General features: G+C 56.2%; 1 protein-coding gene across 1 annotated transcript; it reads left to right on the top strand.

Annotated features, from left to right (window-relative positions):
• The first annotated feature begins 5,402 nt into the window (after positions 1–5,402).
• Positions 5,403–8,649, top strand: RRAD (RRAD, Ras related glycolysis inhibitor and calcium channel regulator). The gene is made up of 5 exons (XM_019979830.2): positions 5,403–5,551; positions 5,769–6,153; positions 6,823–6,896; positions 7,021–7,225; positions 7,980–8,649. Exons 2-5 carry the CDS (start codon positions 5,784–5,786, stop codon positions 8,255–8,257), a joined length of 927 nt encoding a protein of 308 aa, XP_019835389.2. The 5' UTR covers positions 5,403–5,551; positions 5,769–5,783; the 3' UTR covers positions 8,258–8,649.
• The last annotated feature ends 4,064 nt before the right edge of the window (positions 8,650–12,713 follow it).

Genomic DNA, 12,713 nt, shown 5'->3' with positions numbered 1-12,713 from the left:
TTTATATGTGTGGAGAATATAAATATACCTGACAGTAAACTGCAGACATACAACCCTTCACTTCTAAGTACTTCATCTTATGTCTCCTAAGATTAAGCCTGTAACCACAGTACTGTTATCTGGTCCCAAAGCAAACAATTCCCTGACACTAATATCTAATATCCAGTCATATATGAATTTCCCCACAGTGTCATTCATAATTGTTTGTTTAATCAGGCTCCAGTCAAATTCCATGTATTGCATTTGGTTGTCATCTCTTTAGCCTCTTCTAGAACTATCTCCCCACCTCCCCACCTTTTAATCTTTCTTGACACTATTTTGAAAAGCACAATGTGAGTTGTCCTGGAGAAGTCCCACAGTCTAATTTCTTCCTTTGCTGTGTTTCCTATAAACTAGGAATTGGTTGAGTTCAGGTTAGTTCTATTAATGAGAACCTTGCCCAGGAGTGTTCTATGCATCCTTAGTATCCACCAGTAGCTGTGTGATGCCAGCTTGTCCCCATCCTCGGTGAAGCTCAGTCTAGTCCCCCGGCCAGGGTAGTGACAGCAGATTTCTCTGTTGAAAGCCACCTGAAGCACTGTCTCCACCAGTATCCTCCAGTTGTGTCACCCCAGGTGCTCAGGTCTGGAGCCTCTGCCTCCCACAGCACAGTTGGTCACCAGGATAGGCTGGGGGGCTTAGCCCTTGGATCAGCCAGTCAGAAGTCATAATGGGATTCCCTGCCTCCATTTCTTTGAGGAAAAATTCAGTTATTAAGAAGACTTGCCAGCCCATCTGGTGGGCAGAGCCTTCCAGAGGCCTCAGCAAGGGGCCTGGGCCCTTGGCACATCTGTTCCTGGGGGCCTTCTGAAGATATTGAGCCTGTCCTGAGAGTGGGCATTGGCAGAAGCCTAGATATGTTAGTACCTAGGTGGCCAATTCTTGAGCCAGCCCTGTGTGGCATCTTTCTTATCTCTATTATGCAGGTGAGGAAAGAAGCTTCTAGAATAAGTAAGTGACTCCCAAAGACCTCCAGTTAGAGTAGAGGTACCTAAGGAGTTCAGCAGGTACTGCTCAGCTGGCAGGGGGCGCTGTTGCCTGGCTGGAGGGGCCTATGCTGTGTTAAGTCACTTCAGTCCTGTCCCACTCTGTGTGACCCCATGGACTATAGACCACCAGGCTCCTCTGTCCATGGGATTCTCCAGGCAAGAATACTGGAGTGGGTTGCCATGCCCTCCTCCAGGGGATCTTCCCGACCCAGGGATCGAACCCTCATCTCTTAAGTCTCCTGAATTGGCAGGCAGGTTCTTTACCACCAATGTCACCTGGTTTCCAGGCAGGAGTGGCTTTGCCACCCAGTGACCAAGATCTGGCAGCTCAGAGAGGTGGAGTCATCAGTTCATGTCACCCAGTTTCTTCATGTGTGATGTGGGAAGTGGTGACAACAGCTCAGGACTGCTCTGAGGGGATTGCAAGTGGATCTAGGACCATTTCAGGTGACCTTCCAGGCAGAGTACCCACCCTCCCATTTCCAAGGATGAGGCAGCTCAGTGCTCCAGAGAGGCAGGTGACCAACCAGCCAGGGTCCCTCAGGCCCCAAGGAGGCTTCCCAACCACCAGTACCCAGCTGTAGATTTCACCGCCTGTGTACGTCTGCAGTGACAGCCCGGATCTGTCTAAGATCTGTGGTGTCTCTGTTCAGCTGGGGGTTGTGGGGGGGTGGGTCACAGGGGAGACAGGTGTCACTGAGTCATTCAGCTGGCCCTCCTGGCAGCCAGGCCACAGTGGATGAGGGACACCAAGCTGCTCACATCCAGCCAGCCAGCGTATCAGATATCCCCTTTTCAGTTTTGACTCATCTGGGCCTGGCCCCCAGCTGCCTGCAGTGACACCATTTGTGAATACTGGACTAATGCCTGAGTAACTTTCTGGAATCCCAGCTGCTATCTGCAAACACGGGGGTAGGGGTAGGGTTGGAGGGTGAGGGGGGAATGAAGTTTCAGGTCCCTGAAGCCCTCCACCAGGTGTGTCTGGCTGTGCTGTTTCTGGCCTATGACTTCTCAGGCCTCGGTTACCATGTCTACAAAATGGGAACAACAAATCATAGCTAAGTGAGACCAACCCAGGGATTAGAGGACACATATGAACATGCCAGGTCTGTCCATTTTTGCTCATCATCCTGCCCAAAGCACAAGGGCCTGGCATACAGTTAGGTAATACAGGTCAGTGAAATGAATGAATCGAGCCTTAGAACAGAACAGAGGAACTGGGGCATGGGAGCTGTGGTGTGAGAAGGGGTGGGGACACTGAAATCCAGCCAAGTTCCCTTTGCAGCATTTTGCTACCCCAGGAAGGGGAAGGGCTTAGGGTCCCACAGAGAAAAGGTGGGTAGTGGGGAGAGGGGAGAAGTATCTGTACCTGCCCCTGTCCTGGGCAGACCACTGTTGTGGACAGAATGGAGCAGGAGCAGGAGAGAACCAGCAGGAGAGGGCCCACAGAGCCACTCAGCCTGTCCTGTCCAACCAAGGGTGATAATAAAAGTGTTCATACTGAGATATCGATATTACTATATGCCAGACACATGCCAACCAGTTTACCTCTGAATTTCATGTTATTTATACCTTTTCTTTCTTCTTTTTTGGATGCACCATACAGTGGGTGGGATCTTAGTTCCCCAACCAGGGATCGAACCTGCATCCCCTGCATTGGAAGCATGCAATCTTAACCACTGGACCACCAGGGAAGTCCTCAGATTATTCATATCTTATAACCACCGCCATGAAGGCACTATTCCTGTTCTACACAGGAGGGAACTGAGGCTCAGCCAAACTAAATGGGAAGAGGTGAAACAGCTAGCAAGGTGCAGAGCTGGGATCTGAAGGCCAGGCTCTCCTGAGGGTGTTCTTGCCTCGGTCTGTTCCTCCTAGGCAGCCAAGCTCAGCCCAGAGAACTGAGAGGACGGAGAATTGGGGGTGTTTCAAGGGCATGTCCTGGTATGGTTCCTGGGGCCCCTGGCCATACTGATGCATGTTGGGGAATGCTTGGGGCCTGAGTGGCCCAGTGTGGATGCAGTTCCCTTGGCAATGAGGAAACATTGCTGAGGTCAAGAGCTTAGATTATCAGAGGGGAAACCCAGCCCTAATTCCTTACATGACCACAGCTACCCCCCCAACACCCACCCTCTGTCGGACATCCAGGGGCTCTTGTCAGCAGCAAGGTCATGTGTAAGGTGGTTAGGAGAGGCCGTGAGCAGCCCAGCTGGGATTCCTGATGGAAAGTGGTTTGCTGGCTCTTAGGACTTTTGTTGTTTGTTTGGGTTTTTTTTGGCTATGCTGCATGGCATGGTGGGATCTTAGTTTCCTGACCAAAGATCAAACCCATGCCCCCTGCATTGGAAGTGCAGAGTCTTAACCACTGGACCACCAGGGAAGTCCCAAGACTTTTGTTCTTTGACAGGAGGCTCAATCCATGACTCCATCTTCCCACTGGACCTGGTCCAGGAAGCTAGAGCCAACATGGGGTTGCCCAGTCCTCCCAAGACCCCCCAAGCCATGTGAAGGACACAAATGGATGGACCACCCCTCAGTTCAGGCCTTGCTTGCTTTGAGGACGTCAAGAACTAGAGGGGCCTGCGTGAACTCTCTAACACTTACCTAACCAGGCCCTGCTCATTCCAAGGCCATTTCAGATATTGCCAAGGAAACTGACACAGCAGCCAGAGAGCCCTGACCCTGGTCTCCATGACAACCTACAGCAGCCCACTAGGATCCATCCATTCGTGATGTCACCTGAGCCCTGAATGGGTGCCCCCCACCCCCATCACACCCCTCACAATCAAACGTCAGTCTAATAGGAGGTCCCTGTTATAAAGTACCTCACAGCTTGCCTGCCCCCAGTCCTCACACACCCCAAACACGAGCAAGGCAATAATAGAGGGGCTGGGATAGAGTAATAGAAGCTGGGAGAGAAGCAAAACCTAGGAGCCTGGGGACAGATTTAGGACTAGAAACCAAGTCTCTCCATTACATCTCCTCCCCTCTGTGCCCCAGCATCTTCCCTGGGTCTGAGGAGGGGCTGATCTCTGGGCAGTGGTGGCACCAAGTGGTGGCTATCCCATTCCCAACCGCCTGACCCCATCCATGTGTGCATGCACACTCAGTTGCTAAGTCGTGTCCAACTCTTTGCGACCTCATAGACTGCAGCCCGCCAGGCTCCTTTGTCCATGAGATTTCCCAGGGAAGAATACTGGAGCAGGTTACCATTTCTTTCTTCCCAATCCCTAGGGTTCTCCCCAACTTAGGGATTGAACCTGGTCTCCTGAATTGTAGGTGGATTCTTTACCACTGAGCTACCTGGGAAGCCCGATCCCATCCATGCTCTATGACTATGAACCTCCAGACCCCGAGTGTGCCTTGAATTATAGGCCCAGTCTGAGACTAAAGGGAAGGAAGAAGACATTGAAGACTCTGACTGGAACCAGACCTGATCCAGTCTAGTCCCACCCCTATCCGCTCCTGCTGGTCTCTGACACCTGCCTGCCAGGATTTCCCTAACTTTGGGCAACCTCCAGGCCAGGAGCCGAATGACCAGGTATTTTTAGCAGAGTTGCTGGCAGCTGCCTGGAGGGTGCTGAGGGGGAGGTGGTGCTGAGTCCATCCTTTTCCTTCTCTGGGCCCACATTCCCTCTTCAAGATTCAAACTTGCACCTCTACCTGCACCACACTGCCAGAGGGCCTCCCTTCTCCACCCCTTCCCCACAGGCCTCTGAGGGCCCCTTTGGGGGCTCAGGTGTCACTAACCCTCATCTCAAAGGGCAGGCTCATCAGGTAGAATCGTCAACTCCCAAAGGCAGGAATCAGAGTGGGTAGGACCTGGGGTTGAGGTTAGAAGCTTGGATTTAGGGCCCCAAAACAAATGGGTGTCATGGGCAGTGAAGGGTGAAGTCCGTGGACCTGTAACTGGTCTGCTTGCTTGGGCAACAGGCCAGGACTGGGAGAGAGGGAAGCGAGAAACCACTTTTAAAGGGCCAGACCTAAGTCAGCCCTAGTGGGGACTTGGCCCACTGGGCTGATAGGGCTTCTTCCCGCCTTGTCCCCCCCACCCCCGCACCCCCCCTCCACCCCGCCCCATCCGTGATGGCACTCTCCACCTCTGTCCCCCTCCTCCTCGTACCATTCACATACACCCTCTCCTTCTTCTTCCTTACCTGCCCTCCACCCACCCCCAATTGTCTCTCACACACACATTCAGACCGGGCTGCGGGGTCTGTCCCTGCCCCGCCCTAGAGAGTGAGGCAGGGCTGGATGGGTGTGAGGTCCTAGGAGGAGGGTGGGGGATTCCCCTCGGGGGAGGTAGACCGACACGTCAGCCCCCGCATCGCGCAGACGGGGGCGAGCGCGGGGGTGGGGGTGGGGGCGGGGGCGGGCAGAGGCTTAAATAGGCGACTCTGGAGCCTGAGCCCAGTACGGACTGAGAAGGCGGTGGCTGCGACTGGTCCAGTGTTCGCGCCTAGGTCTACGGGTGGACTGTATCCGAGCCTGGTACCTACCTAGTCCTCACCGTGTCTGAGTGGGTGAGTGTCCTGGCAGAACGGGGTTGGGGTGGTCTCACCGTCTGGGATGGACGAGCCAGGAGGGTGGGTCACTTGTCAGGGCGCAAAGACCTTCCGCGGCAGGTCCTACACCCCGAGCATCTTTCCGGACCCGTGGTCAGGCAGGCGTGTCCCGGGTCCAGCCTCCTACTCCATGTCCACCGCGGCTTACGCGGCCACCCGGATTCCCGTTCCCCAGACGGCGTCCGACGCGATGACTCTGAACGGCGGCGGCAGCGGAGCCGGCGGGAACCGCGGCGGGGGCCGGGAACGCGATCGCCGTCGGGGCAGCACACCTTGGGGCCCCGCGCTCCCGCTGCACCGCCGGAGCATGCCGGTGGACGAGCGCGACCTGCAGGCGGCGCTGTCTCCGGGCGCTCTGACAACGGCCGAAGCCGGGACAGGGGCCCAGGGTCCGAGGCTGGACTGGCCCGAGGGCTCCTCCGACTCGCTCAGCTCAGGAGGAAGCGATTCAGACGAGAGCGTTTACAAGGTGCTGCTGCTGGGGGCGCCTGGCGTGGGCAAGAGCGCTCTGGCGCGCATCTTCGGAGGTGTAGAGGACGGGCCTGAAGCGGAAGCCGCAGGTGAGGGACTGGGAGGGACTGTTCGAGGGAGGGGCGAACACAGGGTTAGGACTAGGGGCTGCAGGACTGGGGATCAGGGTTAAAAGCAGCAAATACCAACGGAATTCTGAAGGTGCTTTGAGAATCGCGTCTACCTCCCCCTTTCACAGATGGGGAAACTAAGGGGGAAGGTACCCTAGCCTTTAGTAGGGAAAGAAATGCTTGGAGTAGAAGACCCAGGGCATATGTTTAATTGTTCTGTAGTGTGAGGACAGGATAGCCCCCCCTGCCAGGACCGGCGAGAACACAGCCAGAGGGAGAGTCTAGGAGAGGAGTCCTAGGTAACCAAGATCCCCAGGGCATGTCTGTTCTAACTCAGGCCACTGTGATAAAACTATCCTGGGTCTCAGGCAACAGAAGGGCAGGGAGCCCAGGAATGGCCACCCAGGACATTGCTAGCTTGGGGAAGGGGTAGCTAGGTGGGGGCCCCGGCATATCACGCCCTTCACCCGCCCCCCATTTCTCAGCCCTGTCATTTCCGTTACTATATAGCATCCATCATTGGAGGAGAAGGTTGGGGGGCTTTGGGGAGGAGTTGAAGGGTGTGGCCAGAATAAGACGCCTGATGTATTGGAGGAGGGGGGGCTTGTGGCTGCCAGCAAGTAACCTGACTACTGGTCTCCTGCCCAGGGCACACATATGACCGCTCCATCATGGTGGACGGAGAAGAGGCGTCACTCATGGTCTATGACATTTGGGAGCAGGTAGGATGTAGGCTGAGACCCAGGGCTGGGTGAGGGGTGAGCTGGGGTAGGGACCTGCTGGGAATGACAGCGTTGTAGCTGGGGTGTGAGGACTATTGGGTAAATATGTGTCTGTGTCCCCTAGGATGGGGGTCGCTGGCTACCTGGCCACTGCCTAGCCATGGGAGATGCATATGTCATTGTGTACTCAGTGACCGACAAGGGAAGCTTCGAGAAGGCCTCAGAGCTGCGGGTTCAGCTGCGGCGGGCGCGGCAGACAGATGACGTGCCCATCATCCTAGTGGGCAACAAAAGCGACCTGGTGCGCTCTCGCGAGGTCTCCTTGGACGGTGAGCAGGGAGCTGGGTTGGAAAGGGAGGGAGATCCTGGCTGCACTGTGGTCCACTCAGTCTTGACTCAGCTCGAGTCCCTGGGGATCATCAGTGGCTAAAAATGTCCAGGAAGAAAACTCAGGGAGGCAGGGGGAGAGCTTCTGCCCTCCCACAGGTCTCCCAAGTCCTGAGTCCTGGGGAAGGGACCAGATGCACTAGAGGAGGTAAAAGCTGCTGGACCAACTCAGAGCCCTCCTTTTCTGTCCTCTTTGTCCCTGGCCTGGCTGATGAGGGGTGAGGAGAGTTCAGGGACTCAGGCCAGGAGGCCAGAGCCTGGATTCCAGGCCCAGTCCAGTCTCTGCATAGTCTTGCCCCTGGGGAGAACCCCTCCCCCAACATTGGGCTCAGCATCCTCTGTGACCCTCAGACCTGAACCCCACAGAAGAACCAGCAGTGACTTGATGATGTCCTCCCCCCCAGCACTACCGTTTAAATATCAAACTTCGAATTATTTCAATAAATGAATCTCCTTTTGTGGGCCTCTGTGAGCTCCTTAAACATGGGCAAGCTCTGCAGCTGGGTGACCCAGTGATGCCTGGGCCCCTCCCTACATGAGCCGGGGTTCATCATGTTCCTGGGGAGGATCCAGGACTCCCTTCCCCTTCCCCACGGATAGCTGCCAAGGTGTGGCCAGGGTTGGAGTGGGCTTCTCACCCACTCACCTTTTGCTTACTGATGTGTGCCTGTCTCCCACCCCCGCCACACACACCAGAGGGCCGGGCCTGTGCCGTTGTCTTTGACTGCAAGTTCATCGAGACGTCGGCTGCACTGCACCACAACGTCCAGGCACTGTTCGAGGGTGTCGTGCGTCAGATACGCCTGCGCAGGGACAGCAAAGAGGCCAACGCGCGTCGGCAAGCGGGTACCCGGCGGCGAGAGAGCCTGGGCAAGAAGGCGAAGCGCTTCCTGGGCCGCATCGTCGCTCGAAACAGCCGCAAGATGGCCATGCGTGCCAAGTCCAAGTCCTGCCATGACCTATCGGTGCTCTAGACCCTGGGGCACTTGCTGTATTGTGCAGACAGATGGGCTGATTGGTGGGCTGGCCCAGCCAACCGCCCAAGGTGCCTCAGAGCTGGCTCAGACTCTGGGCGTCCCCCAGCTCACGGTCATGGACAGACAGACAGTGCTGCCCAGGGAGGCGGCTCCCAGTGGCCGTTGAGGGCTGGGCCCACCAAGATGCCTGTGCCGGCCCGTGTGCATCCCAAGCAGCAGGCTGACCCCAGCCAGCCCTTGGGGACAGGCCTGTGAATGGGGAGAGGACTCTGCCTTTCCCTACACCCTGGTGTGCATGCCCTGGAGGGAGGCTGTTCAGTGCAGTGGCTATTTGTTTACATGCAGATTTTTGTAATAAAGACTATTTCCCGATAGGCCAGGGCTGGCAACTTTGTGTTTCCTTTGATTCTGGGGGCTGTAGGAACAGGAAAGTTTCCTTAAGTTGAGGAAGGGGGCTCACTGCCCTACCCCAGTCTGTGGCCTTAACTATTCTAATGTTTGTGCCCAGCTGCGTCCAAGGGGCAGGTGTGGATTGTGGTCTGGTTGCAGGGGTAACAGGGTTGGGGGTGGGGGTCCAAGCAGCAGGAAGAGACATGAATCTCACCCAACCTGTTATTCAGATTCTTCTGTACTGGGGCCTGGCATTGCCCAGCTGATCAAGGGTTCAATCACTGCAAATCCACACCAGTATCCTTGCCTGGAGAATCCTGTGGACAGAGGAGCCTGGAGGGCTACAGTCCATGGGGTTGCAAAGATTCAGACATTACTGAGCGACTAACACATACTGTACGTAAAGGAAATTGAGGCTGCCCAAGAGACCACGTTCTGCCCCCGGGTGTCATGGCCAAACAAGATTCCTGGGTCTGTTTCCTGGGTGGTTGTCTCTGGCCTGCTCCCTCTTGAGGGGCTGGAAAGCTGCTAAGGTGGTGTGACTGTGGAAGACTTCCGAGACTCCCTGGCTGGAGAAGGAAGCAGCTGGTTTGTTAAGGCTGGGGTGAGGAAGGCACAGGGCCTCCCCAGTGGCTCAGTGGTAATGAATCTGCCTGCAATGCAGGAGCTACAGGAGATGCCAGTTTGATGCCAAATGATTCCTGGGTGGGGAAGATCCCCTGGAGGAGAGCATGGCAACCCACTCCAGTATTCTTGCCTGGAGAATCCCATGAACAGAGGAGCCTGGCGGGCTACAGTTTACCAGGTCACAAAGGTTGAACACGACTGAAGTGACAGCACACACACATGCACAAGGAAGGCACACTCAGGTGGACTTGACTCCGTGTGGCTCCCCACCTCCTGGCGGAGGCTGGGTTGCTAGGCAGGAAGTGGTGAGGGGACAGGGAGGGCCATTCTTCTCCCCACTGCGTGGCCACGCCAGAGGATTCCATGCTCGGCATTGCCTAATATAGGAGCAGGTCCCTGGGGCCCTCCTTGCCTGGAATGAGAGGCCTTGCATTCTTGTATAAATGTGTACATCTTTGCTGATAGCTGGAGGTGTGTATCTCCCCACCGCCCACACCTGGGAAGGGGAGACTTCTGGGCACAGGTGCCTGCTTGGATTTACCATTGTGGTTTCAGGAGTGAGCATTCCCATTCAACAATGGCAGATGGGGGACAAAGTACTTACCTGGGGCCCCATGGGCAGAAGTGGCTGAGTGGGGACTGGGAGCCCAGAGGCAGGCAGGGGCAAGGCTGGGGACGGTTTCTGAGAAGGTTCCAGGCTGGGATCCAGATATTTATATATTAGTCAATTTTTTCAGGGCTCCTGGGAGCCCTCAGAACTTGGTTAGAACTCTGCGGTTGTTCAATAGCAGGTGGAGGTTTGAAAGCCGTTCCTCAGGTGTGTGATCCCCGTGACTAACCCATATGCCCCCCAGGGCAGCTCAAAGCTGCAGTCCCACTCCCAGTCTCAGTGTACTTCACCAAGGCAAAGGCGGGCGTGGTTTTCTCAGAACAGGTGAAGGTGCTGAGACCTGAAGAAGATTCCAGACCTCCTGAGCTCTGTCACTTACTGGCTGTGTGACCCTGGGCAAGTCATTCGACTTCTCTGTGCTCCAGTGTGTGACATGGGCACGGTGCCCTTTTCAGAATGGAATGGGTGGAATAATGATGGTATCTGCTTACAGTAGTGCCAGGCACATAGCTGGAGACCCCTCTCATGTGGTCTTAATACACGTGAGACCCTTTCAACATTCCCACGCTGCACTGCTCCAGGCTGGGGTGCCCAAGTGACCTGGAGGCAGGAACTCAGCTTGTGATGGACAAAGTTGGGGTCAGCTGAGGGTCCTGATCCAGCCTTCTAGCCTAAGAGAAATTAACCAGATATGCAATGGGAAGGACTCCAAGGAAACCACAGGAGAGATCGGAGACCAAGATCCCTGACCTTTCCCACCCTCTTCCCACCACTCCACACACTCAGGCCCCAGGAGCTTCTAGGCTACACCAGTGGGGGAAGGGCCTCCCGTCAGCCCTGCAACTCACTCAAGGTCACCTGAACTGGCTCAAACTCCTCTCTCCTCTCAAAGGCACGAGGCGGTCCATTGTCCCAGCCCTGTCTGTGTCCAGGGGCTAGTGTGAGCACCTAGGGAGCTTCAGGGGTTCTCATGGGCTGCTGTCCTCCTACGCCTGCCCACTGGTCACACTGGTGGGTGGTCTGGAGCTCCGAATATCTGGGTCAGGTCATGCACCACTCCCCTATCCTGCACATGGCACCTCCAGCTCCTTATCTTAGTTCCACAAGTCAGTTGGGAGCTGCCAGGGCCAGGCAAGGACCAGGTCATTAATTACTGGGTCCCTGAGTCTCGCCCCAGAGGGCCTCCGAGTCTGATGGAAGAGAAAGCTAATAACAAGCTGGTGCCCTCCTCGTGTTGATAGAGATAGCACGATCTCTATGGCATAGGGGCATGGGTAGGGGTGAAGTATCAGCATGGGAGAGCCCCAAACAAACCTGGGAGCCCAGGGAAGCTTTCCTGGGAGCAGGGACTATTTGAGCTGAGCGCTGAAGCCTGAGCAGGTGATCAGCAGACAGATGAAGGAGTGAGAAGGGCATTCCAGGAAAAAGGAACAGCGTGGACCAAGGCGGGGCTGCAGACACTGGTGCATAAGGGGGAGAAGTGGGAGCAAGTCTGGAGCCATGGGAAAAGGGTCATGTCCAAATCCAGGGGGCCGAGAAGTATCCACTGAGCTGTGTAGGGGTGGGACAAGTACCAGGTCGAAGATCTCCCCACCTCCTGGGGTTGGCGGTCATGGATGCCGAGCAGCCTCCAACTTTTCAAAGTCAATGAGTAACTTGAGGGGCTGGGCAGGGTCAGGCCTGCTGCTGTGGACCCAGGGGTGTTTTCCACTCCTGAGCAAGCGTGGCTGGCCCGCCTACCTGCTCAAGTGTCCGCCCTGCCCTGTTCCACCCAGTTTGGCCTGGCCAGCACTCCTGTAGAAAGACTCCTCTCACCTGGCAGCTGGACCAAGGGAAGCCAGCCTCGGGCATCAGTGGGTGAGGGCCTGGGAGCTGGGACCTGGGACCTGGGTTGGTGGCAGGGCTGAGGCAGGGGTTGGTGGCAGGGGAGGGAGAAACATGCCTTGTCGTCCAGGGAAAACTTCCCGGGAGTGATTGGTGTGGCTGTCTGTGCTCTGCATGCCCAGCACTGTGCTGAGTGCTGGAAAACACTGAGGTGAGGGCAGGGGTCCTGTCCTGTGAGGGCTCCATGTCTGCAGGATAACAGTGGGAGTTAGAACAGTCTTGGAAACCCTGAACCCTGAGTCCTCTGTTTCAGGAAGAATTCTCCTGTGGTCAAATCCTCTGTGACCTTGGTCAGCTCTTGCCCTTCAGGCCTTGCCTACAATGTGAGGCGACCACAGGAGGTGGCCCTCAGTGTCATCAGGGTCTTTTTAGCTTCAAACCTTGGTGATTCAGGGAGACTGCTGGGAAATGAGTACTTTGGGATCCGAGAGCTGGGGAGGCTATGGTGGGAAGGAGACAGAAGTCTGGAGGTGAAGCTCCCTGTGGAGATCCTTGTGGGCACAAGAACCAAGAGATGCAGTGCAGCTGGGCCTGGCGGTCTTGGTGGGCCTGGCCAAGGAGCCAGACACTGCGCTGCAGGCAATGGGGAGCCACAGGCCCCTCAAAGCAGAGGAAGAGGAGGCCAGTCGGTTGTGAAGCCAGGCTATGTGTGTGCAGTAGGCTCAGGCCGGGGAGGGAGGGGGTGGGAGCGGGGTGGGCAGCGTCCAAGTGGTGGGGGAGGGGCTGCTCTGAGAACTGCTGGGGCAGCACAAAACAGGGCACAGGCGGCCTGACTGCCTGCCCCCTAGTCCAGCTGAAGGAGGAGGGGCCATTGTACCCCATGGGGCCTGGGGAAGCTGTGGCCTGGGACTCAGTGGGAATGGGTGAGGAACACTTTCTAGAGGGAGGGTTATGGGAGGGACCCTCTGTGCACCAACCTGGGCTGGATCCTTACAGGCCCAT

The sequence above is a fragment of the Bos indicus genome, chromosome 18 (genome assembly GCF_029378745.1).
Source record: "Bos indicus isolate NIAB-ARS_2022 breed Sahiwal x Tharparkar chromosome 18, NIAB-ARS_B.indTharparkar_mat_pri_1.0, whole genome shotgun sequence".
NCBI classification, from domain to species: domain Eukaryota; kingdom Metazoa; phylum Chordata; class Mammalia; order Artiodactyla; family Bovidae; genus Bos; species Bos indicus.
The sequence above is the reverse complement of the archived record's forward strand: the minus strand, read 5'-3'. Positions and strand labels throughout refer to the sequence as shown.

What these genes read in the sequence shown, in the direction of transcription:
- RRAD (XM_019979830.2), top strand. Translation starts at nt 5,784, where the DNA reads ATGACTCTGAACGGCGGCGGCAGCGGAGCCGGCGGGAACCGCGGCGGG. An exon ending in GCCTGAAGCGGAAGCCGCAG is followed by an intron (nt 6,154 to 6,822) that starts GTGAGGGACTGG and finishes TCTCCTGCCCAG; the next exon opens with GGCACACATATGACCGCTCC. An exon ending in TCGCGAGGTCTCCTTGGACG is followed by an intron (nt 7,226 to 7,979) that starts GTGAGCAGGGAG and finishes CACACACACCAG; the next exon opens with AGGGCCGGGCCTGTGCCGTT.